Source organism: Hyperoodon ampullatus (genome assembly GCF_949752795.1).
Source record: "Hyperoodon ampullatus genome assembly, chromosome: 2".
In the NCBI taxonomy this organism is placed as follows: domain Eukaryota; kingdom Metazoa; phylum Chordata; class Mammalia; order Artiodactyla; family Ziphiidae; genus Hyperoodon; species Hyperoodon ampullatus.
The window spans coordinates 173,502,923-173,521,718 of NC_136915.1; the positions used below are offsets into that span (position 1 = coordinate 173,502,923).

An 18,796-nucleotide genomic window follows, 5' to 3' on the forward strand; every position below is an offset into this window, starting at 1 on the left:
ACCCTCTAATAAAGATAATTTGCAGAGATATTCAGAATGTAGGGCCTTGCCTTAGCATTAGAGTCACTTCCTCTAGCTGAGACCTCCGTGTTTCCCCCTCCCTTTTGGTGAACTTTCTCCCCACCCTCCTGGGGTCTGGAACGGCTCTGGTTCCCAGCACGTGTTCCCACAGGATGATCTGCGAGGTTGAGAGATAGGTGGCCAGGCTGAATGGGCAGCCCTGAGAGATTCACAGAGCAGCCCTGCCTTGGGTGGAGGTGGAGGGGTTAGGAAGGCTTGGGTAGTCTGGACTGGGTCTGAGGCAACAATTCAAAGCAAGGTGGAACCAAGGGATGGAGGAGAGGAACAAGGGAGCGGAGAAGTGGTGAAGACAAGATGGGGTAGTGAAAGGCAGGAGAGAAAATGGGAAATAGCACCAAGAACAAAGTTGTGTCCCCTCTGGGAGCACTGAAGACTGGGAAAAATCAAGTCAGTAGGAAAAGAGGAACAAGATAAAAATATCTAAGGCAAGTGATTGAAAGAGGGTAAAATACATTTAAGAAGAAAGACAAAACCACTGTGTCCCTTAGCTTCAGAATAAGATTATAGATTGCCTCAGTTTTTTTTTTTTTCTATTCCTAATGAAGGGTCCCTAACACTGGCTCTTGCCCCCTGCGGGGTTTAGGTTTGGGGAGGGGTCCCTCAGCAGAGTTAGCCTCTTCTCTTGGCTGCTGTGAGTTCATTCCTCCCACATTATTCAAATATGAATCATCTCTAATTTCAGGGATTGCCTGATCCATGCCTCCCCACTCCCCTGGCTTCTCAGTGCCTTCTACTTCCACCCTCACTGATTCTGAATGTCCTTAATTTGCCTCTACTTCTCAGTTATCATATTTGAGGGGAACTTTGGCCTTGAACCTTTATCACCGCCTCCCTGAAGTCAGCTAGGCATCTGGGGAGGGGTCCCCAAGTCAGAGGTACTCTTCCAGACACCCTGGGGTATACCCAAAAAGAGCTCTCTAGGGATTTGCAGGGCATGGGGCAGAAGGGGAACATATAGCCCTTGCTAGATGGCTGACAGCTTTTCATGAAATGGTCCCTGGGACCATCTAATTCAGTCCTCTCAGTTTATACAGATGGAGGCCCAGAGAGGCTATGTGCACACAGCAAGTTTGTGTTGGAGCCGGCGCTAGACCCAGTCCTCCCAAACCCCGGGCCAGTCCTGTTTGCACTCTCCTGAGCTCCCTCTCTGAGCTTTGTGGGGTGTGTGTGTGGGGGGGGGGGGTTGTTTTTGTCTTGAGGGGAGGTGCTGCTTCATCTGGTCTGTGCCTTCTCCCACCCGCACCTGGAGAGGTTGCTCCTGCCTGGAAGCAGGCAACAGGTTAGTTATCAGGGCCATCCCAGCTGTCAGAGAGCTGGGACTTCCAGGCTCTGCAAGTAAGCCTGGCTCCAGAGATCCCACTGGCATCCCCTGGTCCCAGTTTCCCCTCCCCGCCCCCCCCAACCCCGCATCCCACCGTGGACAAGCCTCAGCCTCAGCAAAGTGAAGCAGCTAACAATGGCGGCTGGGGAGAGGGAGGGTGGGAAGACAGAGGAGCGGTCAAGGATGAGATGGATTCAGACTCATTGTTCACAGAGCAACCAGGAGACGGAAAGGTAAGACATTTTAGTCCAGCCCAATCAATGAATTCTGTCTTGAGGGGGTGGTGGAAGGGGAGGGAGAAAGCAAAGGACACATTAAAAATGAGTCAGAGAGCCAGGAAAACAACCCCACATTCATTCTCCCTCTCCCTCCCTTTCTCTCTCTTCTCTCTTTATCTCTTCCTCTCCTCCCCTTCCCCCCCCACCCCCCCTAGTTTCTCTCTTTTCATGCAGGCTGAGCAATTTCTAATCAACACTTCAGGCTTTTTTCCTCAGACTCTAGCAGCTCCTTCCTCGTCTTTCATTACCAAAATTCTGTATTTTTTTTCTGCTGTATATTTAGCCTCATGATTTCTCATTGTCATTGTGATGCTGCTTCCTGTAATAAATTGTTTTGTTGTTGTCCTTGTCGTTTTGCACAAAACAAAATGCTTACCAGCTGCTATTTTAGCAACAGGTGCCATCTAGCAATAGACTTGAGGAGGGTTCACTCTGTCTTTGTTCTTGAATGTGGATGGCGTTTCAGCCCTTCCTGGCAGCAGAGGCTGCAAGAAACGCCAGAGCTGTGGCGACACTCTGGGAGCAGGCAGTTCGTTTTCCTGGAGACTCTTTTGGGTCTCTCTGTGACGAAGAGTGCTTGTTCTATTAGCGTTTCTTTTGGTACCCTTTTGGTTGTATTCATTCATTGATTCATCCTTTCTCCAAGTCTGTATTAAATTCCTGTGGTTTCTAAGTATTATGATAGGTGCTGAGAATAAAGAGAGAAAAGACATAGTCCTTGCCCTCAAAGAGTTGTCAGTCTACTCAGTGACTCAAATGAGTTTTTAGGTGATTTTGATATGGAGGTAAGAGGTCCTATGATAGGAGCCACGAGAGCCGCACAGCGGCTACGAGAGCACGGATGAGGCATACGTGCCTGAAACCTGGGATGGGAGTGGAGCAGCTCGGAAACAAACTCCCAAAGAGGTGATGACTGAGTTAATACATTTATTCATGCACAGTCAGCTGCTGAGTTACTGTCACATCCAGGCATTGTGTTGGGGTTAATAAGACAGCCCTGCCTTCAAGGAGCTTACAGTTTGATGGTGGAGACTCCAGTGATGGAAGGGTACAGTTATGGAGTACCCAGTACAAATGCCATGATAGAGATCTGCACTGACTGGTGTGGGTGCCTCATGGTGGCTTCTGACCCAGCCTGCAGCAGGCAGGGAGGTATCCAGACACAGTGGCTGGTTTGGTTTGCATTCAGGTAGATGCCTGGTGACCATGAGAGGATGGGCTTGAGTATGGAGGGTTAAAGTGTAATTAGCCCTGGAGAAGGAAGAGTTGCTTTTAGAGATTCCTGACACCTTAATTTCCATTATCTCCTTTCCGATCCTTTATACTTTTCAACTTTTCTCCCTCCTCTGTTCTACTTTCTTCCATGGAAGAGACCTTTTTCATACTGGAGCATCTTCTCTCAGCATCTTGTCACAGCCCTCTCCATGTCCCACCATGCTCAGCCTGGGTGCTTCTCTCTGGACTAGGAGTGGGGGGTTGTTTCAGTATCCCCATTACTCTTTAGATTTTAGACTCATGATTCTGCTAAATGTCTAGTTTATACAGATTTAGGTATTAGTTCTAGTAGTCCTAGTGCAACACTATGCTAATACCATGCTGTGGTCTTAGTTCAAGTACCTAGTGCTTAGTACAGCGTTAGTAGCATTAGTACCAGGACTTAGTTAGTGGAAAGAACCCTGACCTGGGATTTGAGGATGGGGTTCCAGTCCCATCTTCTTCACAAAGTAACTGTATATCCATGGGATCTGGGTCTTATGATCAGTTTTTTTTATTTTTGGCATGTAATTTTATTTTATTTTCTCATTGAGATATAATTGACATGTAACATTATATTAATTTCAGGTGTACAACATGAGTCCATATTATGAAATGCTCACAACAATAAGTGGTGAAACATCCATCACCATTTATAGTTACAAACTTTTTTCCTGTGATAACTTTCAACATTTATTCTGCTAGCCACTTTCAAATATTCAACACAGTATTATTAACTATGGTCACCGTGCTGTACATGATATCCTCAGGACTTCTTTATGGTATAACTGGAAGCTTGTACACTTTGACCTCCTTCACCCACCCACCACCTCTGGCAACCACCAATCTGGTCTCTGTATCTGTGAGCTCAGTTTTTTGTTTTTGTTTGTAAAGTTTACATGTATAAGTGAGATCATACAGTATTTGTCTTTCTGACTTATTTCACTTAACGTAATGACCTCAAGGTCCATCCATGTTGTCACAAATGGCAAGATTTTATTCTTTTTTATGGCTGAATAATAGTCCATTGTGTGTACATGTATATAAATATAAAGTTTATATATATATACACACACACATATAAAAAATATACATGGCACCTTCTTTATCCATTCATGAAGCGACGGACACTTAGGTTGTTTCCATATCTTGGCTATTGTAAATAAAGCTGCGGTGAACATGGGGTTGCGTGTATTATAATCTTTTGAATGAGGTCACGTCTTAGGTCACTTTCAGCTCTCAGATTCTATGGTTCTGAACTTTTCTCCATTTAATTTTGATGAGTTGGAAATCAAACTTACAAAGCAATAGATCCTTAGTGAGGAGAGGAGCCATGGAGGGAGCCCCATTTGTCTTCAGCCTTTCCCTGACCACTAATGATTGGAATGAAAAATGGCAGCTGGGAAGGGAGAGCTCTTGTTAGCATTTTCAGAGGAACAAGTGGAGTAGCACTGAGTGCTTGGTGGACAGCATAGGGTCTACTCTGAACAATTAAATGTAGTCATACTGGGGACTGCTGAAGCAAGGAAAGTGCTTTGGGCCAGATGAGATGAATCCTACTCTAGCCAACATGGCCCTAGAACGTCCCTTCTAGTCTCAACTTTTTGTTCCAGGACACACTCACCTCTTCACCCCTTCCAACTATTTTAGCTCTTATATCAACTTACTGCCAATCAGGAATATAAAGAAAGGTATGATCTGATTGTTGCTCTTGCTTATTTAGATACTGTAATGCTTTCTTTTCTATGTGTTAAATGGCTTTCATGGACATTATCCCTTTTGATCCTTCTAAGTAAGTAAGGCTGATATTACCTACCTATACATAAAAGGGAGTAAATGACTGGTGTAAGTCTATGGTATCTTATTGATTATAATAAGAAATAGTGTCACTGACTTACATATGACTTGATTGTTTCAAATGCCTGAATCCAAGAGAAACATTATTTTCTGGTTAAGGTGGGTAAAACTGGGACTCCTGATTTAAAGGAACATACATGGTGTCTATTATGGGGCATTGGGTAGTGAGGCTCAGAGTTCATAGAACTCAGGGAAATATGACAGGGAGAAGTGATAAAGAATAGCATTTAGTATTTCTAATTAAATCCTAAGATCTACAGGAAAAGAGTGAATGAGGAGTGCTCTAGTGATGAGGCACAGGAGAGCAGTGGATGTGACCCTGTGACAGCAGAGACTGCTGGCATGTCAGAGCCCCTCTGGGACTAGGGGCTGGTACTGTGCATCCAGGAGCTACACAGGATGTGACTGTGGCATATGTAGGCTTAAAATCTTGGTCTTCAAGACAGCTTTTGGCTTCCTGAAAATGAAAGAAGGCATTTTGGATAACCAGAGTTCTTTATGGGCCAAGAAACAAGGAAGAACTCAGAAGAAGAACATGCTGCTTCCCTGTTCTCCTACAGCAGCTAGAGCCCTGCAGGAAGTGGTTCTCTAAAATAGGAGTAGAACCTTCACATTCACCCGGGATCCTGTATCGTCGCTCCTCCTTTGCCCTTGGCTTATCAGGGGGCTGCTGGGGGAGAGGGATGAGGCTCAAACTGACCTGGATTTGCATACTAACCTAATAGTTTACCTTATTTTCTTTAGCTTTAAAGTGGGGAAGCTAACTTATAGGGTTGTTGTGATAATTAAAATGAAATTATGTACAACTCCTAGCACAATATTTGGCAAATAGTAAGCTCTCAATACTTATGAACCCCAAATAGGAATATTAGTCAGCATTTTGATGCAGCAACAAGCAACTCCATAATCCCCACAGCTCACAACACCAAACATTTAGTCGCTCATGTTATATGAGAGCTGCAGTCAGTTGCAGGTCAACTGTAGCCAATTGGTGGACTTGGCTCAGTTCCAAATGTCTTCTTCTTCCAAGGCCCAGGATGAAGGAGCCGCCACTATCTAGGCATGCTGTTCTCGTGGTGGAGGACTCAAGGTGGGTAGGGGGAGGGCACAGAGCCAAACCACACAAATGCCTTTTAAGCTCTGCTTGGACAAGTCTTATGGCACATATACTCACATTCCATTGGCCGAAGCATGTCACATGGCCAAGCCTCTAGTCATTGGAGTAGTAAGTGTACTCTACCTACAGGGAACAATCTAAGAGTGAGGAGGGAAAACTAACTGGGAACAAATAATACAATCTATCAACTGCGTTAACAAATGTATTGAGTACCTACTACGTAGCAGACTTTTTAGAAGCCTGAAGGAGAGAGCTTGTTATTAATGGCAGAGAGATGACTAAATAGGAACTTCTCGGGCAAGGTGATGTGATTCTCTAGGGTAATATGACTGTAATAAGAACAAGAAGAAGCTTCTACAGGAAGTGATAGCTGAGGAAGTCCGGAAAGATAAGTAGGAGTTACTAGAGAAAGAGTGGGACAGAGGGAAGGGAAATTTACAGAGGAAACAGCATGTGCAAAAGCCAACAATCAAAAGAGGACATGATGTTTTTCAAAAAGTACAAATATTTTAGTATGGCTGGAGAATTTAGTGGTACAGGAGGAATGGAAGAGAGTGGCTCCATCTGAAATGAACCCTTGTACTTCTGAATGCCTAGAGGGAGTCTTTAAAAGGGTGAGAGTAAAGGAGTGCTGTGATCAGATGTGCATTTTAGAAATATCATTTGCACCTCAGTGTGAAGGGTAGATTAGACATAGGCAGACTTGCAGCAAAAACCAGCTAGAAGACCCTTGCAGAAAGAGAAGCAAGATATGGTGAGATCCTGAAATCTTGTGGTGTGGTGGAGATGAGAGAAGTGGACAGAGTGACCAGAGATGGAGGAAGTAGTCCATAGTCCTGGGTTGGTTGGATGTGGAGGCTGAAAGACAGGAGTGTCAAAGATGCCTCCAGGTACCTGGCTTGGGTCTGCTGGGGATGCCATTTGTGGACATGAACTAATATAGGAGGAGAAACGTTTAAGGGAGGGAGAGACAGGTTCAGTTTTTTTCATTAGGTTAGTTAGAGTATAGCCTAAGATGCTATAACAAAAAGACCCTAAAGTACAGTAACTCATATAAAACTGGTTTTTTTCTCTCTCTCCTGTAACAGTAGAGATCTAGTGGGACTGAGTCTACCATTCCCCACATTTGGCTCCCAAGACTGCTCCAGTGATAGTTACTCTTCAGCAAGTAGAAGCAAGGAAAGCAGAGGGTCAGGGCAAGTAGTTTATTTTTAGAGAGGTGACATGGAAATTACACACATCACTTCTCCTCACATACCTATATCCTGAATCTAGTCCCATGGCCACAATTAGCTGTAAGGGAGGCTAGGAAATGTATGTAGCTGGCTTGGCTGGCCAGATTAAAACCTGGGAAGTTCTGTTACTAAAAGAAGGGGGCAGTTAGCATCTCCATCTATAGAATGATGAGTTTGGGGTGCTTGTATAACATCCAAATGGAGAATGAAGTTATATATTTGGGTCTGGAGCTTGGGTGAGAGATCTAAACTGGAAATGCAGGTAACAAGTTGATAAAAGTGGAGAAGAGCTTTCATACAGGAGCTTTCTCTGTCCAAATGGCTGATCCATCCTAGAAGTCTGACCCACCTGAATGCATCAGGACAGCTTCCAAAGTACCTCGGCCCTGCAGGGTAGAGACTGACCTCTTTTAGTACTGCTTTAGTCGTATTGGAACAGCATGTGGGCCAGCTAGACATTACCCATGAGCTCATTTCAGATCTCTGGAAGACGAGGCAATCAGACAGAAAGGAGATATGCTTCTTGCTTTCATCTGCGCAGTGGTGGCAGAGAATGGGAAAGCATGGCTCCATGGGACACACAGAACATATGCTTAATGAATGGCAAGCTCTGTGTGCACAAGCACTAGAGTTATTGGCAGCAAATAATAACTAGGCCATGAGCGATGCCAACCTGGGTGAGGGCAGCACCAGTGTTTACTTTAGCCCCATGGAAAGGGGGGAGATACTGATGCCTTTTAGGAGTCTTGGGGAGAAAACATGCAAGAATGCTGTCATATTTTTTATTATCTCAAAATAGTACATCTGCTCACCCTAACCCTAAAATGGATCAAGCCATTAGGTACTATGGTAGCAAACAAGAGAAACTGATTCTGTCCAATTTAAGCAAGAAAGAAACTTATTGAAAGGAAATTGAGTAACTTACAGGACTAATAGGCAAGCTGGAGAACTAGGCTTAGAAAATAGCCAAACAGCAAGGAAATGTCTACTCTTCTTGGTAAAGGCTTTTTTATTTTATTATTTAACCCAACTATATCAAGAAGATGAATGGTTTCTACTTCTGGGGGAAAAAAGGTTCAAGCTGTGTTTTGTCTTTAAAAATTGAGCCTGTGGGTCATCATTTCTCAAAATGGTTTGCTTCCCATGCTGACATTGCTACTAAGGGATGGACACGCCATGGACCAAACCTAGTGGAGATGCTCGGACACTCCTTATTCATCTCTTACACTTAGAACACCTGCCCATTAATTGTTCCTAAAACAATGTCCTAGGAAATTGGGACAGTATGTTAAAAATGTGAGGACAAAAAGATGAATTTCTTAAAGATCTAGCTTAAAGGCAGGAAAAGGAAGATGTGTATTGTCATACTGAATGAAGAAAAAACTTAGGAGTCTGAAAGCCAAGATATGCTGGTGAATGGGCAATTCTGAGGTCAAATCCCACTTCTGGGAGTTCAAGAGTTAAGGGATGGGTGAGCTTGATACAGAATTTCTAAAGATGCCTGTCTGTGGTGATGATAATTTTCCACGATCTTTAGCAGCAATCTTTGTTTCTCTAAAATGGGGCTGTGCTTATAGATCTGCCTCTCAAAGATGCTGGCAGGAATAGCTTACAACTAGTGGGAAAAGGAACTTGCTTTGAAAAAAATGAAAGTACTAAAATAAGAACGGCATTTCTGTAGATACTGCTTTTGTTATCCTTGCAGGAACACAATTCGTCATGTATAGAATCCTTTTCTTTACATGAGAATTGGGGCAGGAACTTATTTTGCCACATGCAGTGAGGCATTGTCTGCACTTGGAGCTGATCCTCCCTGGCCTGGTGACTTGGTACCCCTGGTGACTAGCTGAGATGGGAGCTGATGCTCTGAGCTGTCACTCATCACTCTACTTTTAGGCAGCTTTCCTAGTTATTGACCAGAATCCATTCTCTGCACTGAGGACCACCTGCTAAGAAAGGCCCTTCAGATTCACTTGTTCATTTGTTCATTCCACATATTCATTCCCTAAAATAGCGCTTGCTGTATACTGAGGATACAGAATCAACCAATCCTGGTCCTTGCCCTCAGGGACCTTAGAGTTAGAAACCAAGTTCATGTTGAATTTCTCAAGCTCAGAGACTGGTCTTTTAAATCTATGTTCCCAGAATGTAACATTGTATTTTAAAACATGTTTTTGAATGAATTTGTATTAGATAGCCAAGGGCAGTTTTCCTGAGGATCAGGGGCACGATAAAAACAGAAGGAATGGTCTGATGATCTAAGAATGATGATTCCCTCCTCTGCAAATGTAGAAAACCACCTGTAATCTTCAATCTTCAATATGTCTTCTGGTGCTTCTTTCAGGGATCCTAATTTTTACAGATGTGTTCTATATAGTATGATATCGGACATACTTCACTTACTTCACTCTTTCAAGTTTTTTGGGATACTTGCTTTATTTTGTAGGATGAAACATGGATTCTTTCCATACTTCTGTAAATGTTCTTATAAGAGCTTAAAAACACAAGCCCCTTATGGTGTCACCCCTGCCTGGACTCAGAGTCCCAGACTTCCCATTGTGCCAGCACGTGCTTGTTCATGTGTGTGCATGACACACACTCAGTGCTTCTCTCAGTCTACCTCCCAGAAACTCCTCAGTTACATGCCCTGATGTTTCCCCAGGATGGGAGGATAACATATTTACAGTCAAAGAATGGAAAACATCTTAGTATGCCTGGAACTTGTATGGGCCCAAATCATGGAGAAGACCTTACATGCCATGTCAAGGCATTTGGGTTTTATCCTAAAAGGAATGGGAAATCATTGGAGGCCTTATAGCCTGACATGATTGGATCTGTCTTTTAAAAAAAGAATATTCTAGATAGAAAAAATGTGGAGAGTACATTGGGCTGGAAGTAGGGAGACCACAGAAGAGGCTATTATAAAACCAAAAATGTAATGAGAACTTGTGTAAAGTGATAGTAAGAGCTTTGGGGCCAGTCAGCCTCGGTTCAAATCTGTCACTTGCTAACCCTGAGGTGTTTGGCAAGATACATACAGTTTCTGAGGATCAGTTTCTTCATCTGTAAATTGGGTGTAATGATAATACCTACTTTACAGGATTTTTGGAGAGAATTTATTAAGATACTCCATGAATGGCACTTAATACAATTCCTAACATACAGTAAGTGTTTCATAATCACTTCCTGGTAGAAGGAATAGAAACTTGATTTATTCCAACTAGGAGTGACCATGGGAGTAGAGAAGGGTCAAATTTGAGAGAGATTTAGAATTAGTGGCCACTGAATATGGTTAGAGCCAAAGAGGAGATCAAAGCTATGAGTTCTATCTGGGATGATAGGACAGTGAGTATACTGGCAAAAGAGCTAGGGAGACAAGAAAGACTGGTTTATAAGCAAGAGTTGAGGTGGGAAAAGAGAAGATGATGAACAAAGTTTAGATATGTTTAATTTGAAGTATCTGTTAAACGTGCAGATGAGGTTTCATGAAGTTGAGGGTCTGAGACATAACTGGTAGTTGGAACCAGGGGAGAATAAGATTTCTTAGATCAAATGCACAGGTGAACATTACAAAGAGGCTGAAAATTTTTTATTTATTTACCTGGCATTCAAAGATATTCTTATTAGCCTGTATAGACTCCAGCATAAGAAGTACTAGGTTTTTGGCATCTGACAGGTGGTAACATAGAAAAACAAAAAAAATCTATAAGAGGTGGCACCCAAGTTCAGGATACTAACCTAGCCCCAGGGCAGATCTATTGGGAATCGGAGTCAGAGGGAGGGTGTTCCCAGGCCAAATCTCAGTGTCCCTGGGGAACTGTCAATCTTGGTCCTCATCCAAATTAGCTACTATCTCTGAAGGGCCTGATCTGGGGTAGGAGTGGGTGTCCCATGAGAGGTAGTTTCTGAAGTTGGGTGGATAGCAAGATTATAGTTTCAGTTATGGATCAGTCGTGTGTGAGGATATAGGAAACAAAACCTAATCCTCAGGAGAAGGGCTTATATCAGGGCCCAGGCAAGCAGACTGGAACTCAGGGCAAGGCTTTTGTACCAGTGGATTGCAAATCAGGTGGAAACACAGTCTCACATAAACACGGGCTGAGGGAAAGACATGTGGCTCAGTGGGTGTAGGAACCCCTGCCCTCGCCCGGAACCCAGGGTTAGGGCCAGAAGAGCAATTCTAGACCTTACCCTCCAGTGGGAATGGGGTTCCTAATAGGTTTGGCCTGGGCAGGCTTGGGACCTGGGTGGCATTCATCCTACATTTTGATGCTTCTAGAGCTAACGCAGGGATTAGCATCTTCAGCTTTCTCTCTAACTCTTCACTTTTATGGTCCTCAAAGATCCAATAAACTGACATTTCCTCGAAATTCCTAGATCTGTCCTCCCTAGCTATCCAGATCTATCCTTAGCTTAGACTCCCAAGGTTTCCATTATACCTGCATATGTATATATCTCTGTGTATGTGTACACACACTCAGGGTACCCTCTGTTTCCAGCTTCCAGGAGCAGCAACAGCTACATTTATTGAGTGCTTACTGTATACCAGTGTTATCCTAAGTGCTTAGAGTAAAATCTTTTTTTTTTTTTTTTTTGTGGTACGTGGGCCTCTCACTGTTGTGGCCTCTCCCGTTGCAGAGCACAGGCTCTGGACGCGCAGTCTCAGTGGCCATGGCTCACGGGCCCAGCCGCTCTGCGGCATGTGGGATCTTCCCGGACCGGGGCACGAACCCGTGTCCCCTGCATCGGCAGGCGGACTCCCCACCACTGCGCCACCAGGGAAGCCCAGGATAAAATCTTATTCAACCCTCAAACAGCTCCATAAGATAGTTACTATTATTCTGGTTTTACCAGTAAGGAAACTGAAACTCCTAAGACTTGAGTAATTTGCCTTATGTCATGCAGCTAGGAAGTGGTAGGGCTTGGATTCTAAATTAGGACTCACTCTAAAATCCATGCCTTTAATTATCATGCTGTAAAAAGGCAGATGTTTCTGAAAACATATTCTTTATTCTTTGGAACATGAACTTATGTGTGTGTCATAGAAGCTGTGAATTGACTAACCTCTATTAATAATTAAGGGAGTGCACAATTTTAAAAAATAATAATTAAGGGAGCTGAATGGCTTGGTCAAGTAGCTAATCCATTAACAGGGAATAGAGCTGAGGAGGAGGTTACTCTTAGTAATCATCTAATGAAGAAAACCCATACTTAACTCTCTCAAAAAAACCAAAAACAGCCCTCCCCACCCCCCAACACTTTTGTGCTGCACCTGCCTCCTTTGCTGGTTTCATTTATCTTGGAATGCTAAGGAAATGTGATTTCCCAAGAAGAGCCTGAATAGGTAGCAGAGAAGAAAGGTGGTTGGTCAACTACCAAGCCTTGTGCTGGGAACAACGCCTGTGATTGGTTATCCAGTCTCCACTACTGCTAACTGAAGACACTTCAACTCTCTGTCCCATTTTGTTACCTGGAAAACTGGAGTGTGAATAAGGTTTTGAAGAAGAATTACAAGGTTAAAAATGAATGCAATAGAATTTAAGGAGAAACTATTAAAAAAAAAAAAAAAAAAAGCCTTTTCCTCATCCAGGTGTGTGAGTTAGAAAGAGTGGAATCAGCCACACCAACATTTGGGGGTGGTGAAGGGACGCAGTGGAGCCTGGGAACTAGGGTTCTTTTCTAGGAATTATTTGCCCCTCAGTGGGGCTGATCTACATAATTTGGCTGTAATCAAACCCATTAGTGGTGGACATTCATCGAGATTCAGGAGCCTTAGAATGGGAGGCGAGGCCAAAGGCAGGAAAGGTGAGGTAGGATTTGCATTTGAGATCTCTCCTCTACTGGTCATGGTCAAGGTTCTCTGTTATAGAGTTCACTCTCTGCAGGCGCCCAGAGAGAGAGAGAAGGTTTGTTAACAACTCTGTTGAGTAAGGAATATGAGGCTCATTTTACGGGTGAGTATTGCTTAAGTGGCTTCATTAAGGTCTCACCATTAGTACAATGGCCAGATGAGATTCAAAGCCCTATCTTTTGATGCCAGTGCTCTCTTCCTATACTATGCTGTTTATGAGTCAATTAACCAGTTTTCTCTGCAAAGTCCTAGAAATTCCCATGTTAATAGTCATTCATTTGCTCACCCATTCCTTCATTTATTCCATAGTAGCTATCGAGCACTTAGGTTCGAAACACTAAATCTCAAATATTCTGTTGCATTCTCTTCCCAATTCCATAGAATGCAGAATCCTTTTCTTCCTAACAGGAATTAGAACCTAGTTTTCACAGTGCTTTCATGGAAGAGAGACACTGGTCTGGAACTCAGAAGTAGGTACAAATATGGTATCTTGCCCTTGTTAAGAGAGCTTCTATAAAGACAGGTTCATGAATAAGTGCATGTTTGAGCTGTGAGAGTGAGTTTGCTTTGTGGGATGTCATTGGGACCATGGGCAATAGTGAAGAACAGTAGGCTTCCCCTGGAAACTAGCCCTTTCTTGTATGTCTCAAGTCCACCTGCAACTCTAGGGTGAAACTCTTTGCCTCAAGCTACCTGAAGCTGGCTTGGCAGCCTCCTGGATTCAACTCTGAACCTCTTTATCATGCCTTTCTATTCATATTCCTTTTTTCTGCCTCTCATTATTATTCTACTTCTGCTTCTAACCTCAGATCAAGCTAGAAACTCTTAACTCTCCCATTCACCTGAAGAAGTTATGTTCTCTTTGCCTGGAATTTCTAGATCTTACCATTGAATTCATAGAAGCCCTTTGCCTCTCAAACACTCCCCTGGGCTTTCATTCACTGAAATTTCCCTCTCTTTCTTGGACACCAAGCCTCAAACTGATCTTTTTAAACACTTAAACTTCTCATCTGCTTTTTAGTCTCCCCCCACCCTGTTTTGCATTACCCTTCAAAGCTTTTGAACTTAGTCTACTGCTTTTGATCCAAAATTCTCCATTCCTCTCAAAGCCTTCTTTTCCCCTTAATCTCTGTCTCATTTGCTTGCTTGCCAGCTGGAAGGGAAGTCACTTCCTCCTGAAGTCATATGTCCTGGCTTCACTGTCCTCATTTATCAAATAGCTGTTGAGTATCTATGGGTTTCACCCAGGACAGCAAGATAAGACACATTCCTTACCTGACCCGACAAGTCTGATCGAGGCATGAAAATAAGTACAAACTTATTACAAAATTATTATAGTAAATGTCTAGAGAATGCTGGGGATACTGATGGCACAAAGGAGGAAGTGACAAATGGATCGACTGGTCACAGAAGACTTGACAAGAAGCCTTTGAATTGGTTTTGAAAGATGGAAAAGAGTTTCTCAGGAAGAGAAGTGAGGAAAAAGCATTCCATAAACAAGAAATAGCACATGCCAAGATCTAGAGGTGTGGTATACCACGTCCCACTTGGGGGAACCGTTAGTTTGGTATCATCGGAGGTTGGTGCTCAAATGGAGGTGCTGCAAGACGTGAGGCAGAGGAGAAATAGTTGATGGGGCACCTTAAGTGCCTTGCCGAGAACTTTGGGTTTTATCCTGAAGGCCATGGAGGATGAGTGAAGGGTTTTAAGAAGGAGAGCCAAAACAGTCAGATTTAGAAAGATAACCTGAACTTATAGCAAGGAGAACGGACTGCCTGTGGGCAACTGCCAGCAGGGAGACCAGACGAGAGATTATTGCAAAATTATAAGCAAGAAATGAGGAGAGCGTACACACAAGCAATGGTAGTGGGGTTAAAGAAGGGGAAGGAAATATTAAAGATGTTAAGAGGTCAAGTTGACATGACTTTGTGACCAGTTGGACACTGGGAGTGAAGGCAGGTTTCTGGACAAGGCAACCAGGTAGATATTGATGCTATTCATTGTGATGGAGAAAACAAGGGGAGAGACAGGTTAGGGAGGTAAGGTGGAAAGGCACACCTATGATACGTGAGGTGAGGTCCAGGATACTGATACCATTCGGACATGTTCATTCTATTTTGCAGCCATAGCTGGAGGCCTTCAGGTCACAGTGCCCGACAAGAAGAAGGTAGCCATGCTCTTCCAGCCCACTGTGCTTCGCTGCCACTTCTCCACGTCTTCCCATCAGCCTGCAGTCGTGCAGTGGAAATTCAAGTCCTACTGCCAGGATCGCATGGGGGAATCCTTGGGCATGTCCTCTCCCCGGGCCCAATCTCTCAGCAAAAGAAACCTGGAATGGGACCCCTATTTGGATTGTTTGGACAGTAGGAGGACTGTTCGAGTGGTAGCTTCCAAACAGGGCTCGACCGTGACCCTGGGAGATTTCTACAGGGGCAGAGAGATCACAATTGTTCATGGTAATAATGTCTCTGGTTTGAATCTAGGGAAGATTGGTTCCATTCTTCCCAGATACAAGAGGATGTCAGCCTTGCACCCTTTCAGTCCCTCAAGACTTTGATTTTATGGGGGACGGGAGTATCAAGAAACCTAGCAAATTGCTTTAATGGGATGGCATGGAGAGGAAGGATGGAGGGTTGTAATATCAAGAGAAGACAGAGATGAGCTTTGGAAATAGTCTTTCATGAGCCTGACCTCCAGTATGAGGGATTTATTATCAGAACTGAATTGAAATGGGTTCTAGTGAAAGCTTTCTCAGTCAAATACCTCGCACCTTGACACCAGCCTTTATTGCCCTTTCCTTAACTCAGAAAGCAGACTTCCCTAAGAAGTTCCTCTGCTGGGAGAAGGGATGTATGTGTACAAGTTGCAGAGCCAGGTAGATGCCATGGCCCAAGCCTCAGGTAGTTTTACATCAGTTCCACCCTTTTTCCTGCTCCCTAAAGCTTTGGGCAAGGAAAAGTTCCAAATTTTGAAGAACTCCTGTGAACCCAGCTCATTTCCAGGAGTCCAGGTTAATTCTGGAATTTACTTGGCTTTCAAGGGCCTCTGCAGGCCTGGTTGAAAGCAGTCTTCTATTCCAGAAACCAGACTGGAACTAGACCAGTTTCTGGGGGTGCTCTAATTCTCTCCCCTTAGGGATGCTAGCTTTTATTATTGTTTCGTTGTTTGTTTTAAATAAAGCAAACATCTCGTCAAACACCATCCAGGGAAAGAAATAGAACACTACAGACACCCAGAAGGGCTGCCCCCCCCTCCGTTGTTTAGTGTTTTCCTTCAGAGGACAGAGTTTAGGACCCGGTCCTTCTCTTTGTGATAACAGATGCAGATCTTCAAATTGGAAAACTCATGTGGGGAGACAGTGGACTCTATTACTGTATCATCACCACCCCTGATGACCTGGAGGGCAAGAACGAGGACTCGGTGGAACTGCTGGTGTTGGGTAAGTGACAACCCTCAGTAACATTTTCATCTTAGACTGCTTGCACTGTTCCCTCTTCTCGCTTCTCCTCCCTGCTTGTGTCAGCAGGTTGCATGCACAGGCTTTACCTTTGGTGCACAGACAAACCAGTTTTAGAAATATGTTCTTTATGAGCAGTAGTTGTATTTATTGTATTTTGTTCCTTGGTGTCTATGGCCCACTTTTTACCATTTTCCTGAATGTTTCTTCTGCTTTCTTAGTTTTTTTCCCCTCCTTTCCACTTGCACCTTTAACCCTGATTTCTCTCTGCTCTTATTCTTTACATATGCTAATGATTGAGGAAAATGCCAGAGGCCTTTGAAGCAGGGTAGAGACAGCTGAGAGATAAGAATTCGCTGGTGTGCTAGGATCTCCTGAGACAAAGGAATCTTTTCCCATTCAATTATCTCCACTTAAGACAATCCTAAGGAAAGATGGCTGTAAACTTTTAATAATAAAAGGTGCTCAGTGAAAAGAGCTATGGGGGAGACGTAATAGTGTTTAATTGGAAGGCAAATTTCTTGAAACCTAAAAGTGTCCAAGTTATTCGCAAAGCAAATATAACCTAATCCTTATTAATAATAATTTCTTCATAAATGAAAACTCATTACTTTTGGCTACTTTTCTCTTTTGTGGACTGGAGGAATATCAGCGGGAGATGACCTCCTTGTGTGAAACTGAAAATTGAGCACGTATTTCGTGCTCTATAAATGTTGGCTGGACAAGAAAATTAGAATAAAACATACAGAAATTAAGAAAAGAAACAACATTAATTGTAGCATAAAAGGTAAATCCTTGAAGCCATTTTACTTTTTTTTGTAGCTTCCAAGAAACCAGGTCTTAACAGTTTGGGGGGAATATTTAAGGTGCTTTCTTTTAGAAGCAAATGAGGTTGAAGGTTAATTTTTACCCTCTGTGGGAAACTCAGTGCCCCAGGAGAAAATGGAATTTGCTTAAGATTTTTAGTTTTACTCTGTCATGACTTTGGCAAATCAACTGTACTGCTTGCCTTAATTTTATAGTTTACAAAATGGATTAAGGTAATAATTATTTATTAATGATTAACCCTTTAATTAATAATAATTAGCCCTTTTTAGACAGTTAAATTAATTTCAAATACATGTTTACTCAAATACATGAGTCCAGTATATGAAGCTTAACTGCTGTGATCTGTAAAAGAATGGGAAATATGACATATATTCAAAAGGAAATAAAAATGTAAAAGGTTTATATTGACATTGTAAAAGACTACAGGGCAACCAGATTCAGGATCTGTTGTGACTCTGTAGGGAATAAAAAGATAAATTTCTGCCTAATAACACAACTCTAATGGCTAAGTTTGAAGGAACAAGTGGCTCACTGAGCCTGCAATTAGCTAATTGTGAACACAGTTATTTGGCCAGTGCAACCATTTGCAGCAAAGTAACTGCCTGTGCAGGAAAAGGAGGCCAGGTAAAAGCCACTTTAAATAATTTGGTCCCAGATCTGCAAATGTGGGGAAATAAACAGAGTGAAAGCCTTGTCATCTGAGGATGTGCTGAAGTGTATGAAGGGCATTGCTCTGGATCGAAACATACAAAGCACCTTGGGCAAAGATGCTGTCCTCAGGACCACAAGGTGGGCGAAGGGAAGACTCAGATGACAGTGGTCAACAGTGATGGAAGAAAAGATAAGAACAGAAATCAGTGTTACCCTAAAAAGAACCATAAAGGGACAGTGGGGATGCTGCAAATCAGCTCATCACAGTAGAAGCAGCATATCTGTGAGATAAACAGATACATACTAGGGGCCTTGGGGAGGAGAAACATGTAATTCTGCTATATTCCATATTAATTAGAAATTTATTATTCTAAATAATTAGAAATGTTCAAAGCATAGTAAATTTGCCATGCTAGTTGTGTTCGTTAATTAAAGGGGTTAGTTTGAAATCTATGAGGGTTTTCTGGGTGCAGGAAGTACTGTATTTACCAAATGCAACATTCTGAGTCTTCTTGGTCTTGACACCCCTTTATGGAATTTTTCAAAGTACTGTCACAGTTTCAAAAATGCTAATTATTTGGTGGTTTTATCCTGCAGGCCCATTTGTTAGGTATGCTTTCTATGTGAGACTGGGAGAGCAACCTGATTTCTGAAGTCATCCTCAAGGAGATTAAGACCTCAGTGGGAAGATAACTGAGTCCACAGTTTGCTAATTACAACCTCCATAAGCCACTGAACTTAATATGAGGAATGGTAGGAGGAATTGGCAGGATTTGGTCTAGTGAAAGAGGACTTGGGAAAGGGAGCATGGGAAGTGTCTCCAGACATCTGAAGTGAAATTGTATAGAAGAGAGATTGGAAACCTA

General features: G+C 43.0%; 1 protein-coding gene across 1 annotated transcript in view; it reads left to right on the forward strand.

Annotated features, from left to right (window-relative positions):
• Positions 1–1,585: 1,585 nt before the first annotated feature.
• The window catches only part of ILDR2 (immunoglobulin like domain containing receptor 2), a gene marked incomplete at both ends in the record, with an annotated part of 53,155 nt that continues 35,944 nt past the window's right edge, over positions 1,586–18,796 (forward strand). The window contains 4 exon segments of the mRNA XM_079697028.1: positions 1,586–1,627; positions 1,629–1,635; positions 15,118–15,450; positions 16,314–16,437. Of these exon segments, the coding sequence (XP_079553154.1) occupies positions 1,586–1,627; positions 1,629–1,635; positions 15,118–15,450; positions 16,314–16,437 (506 nt within the window).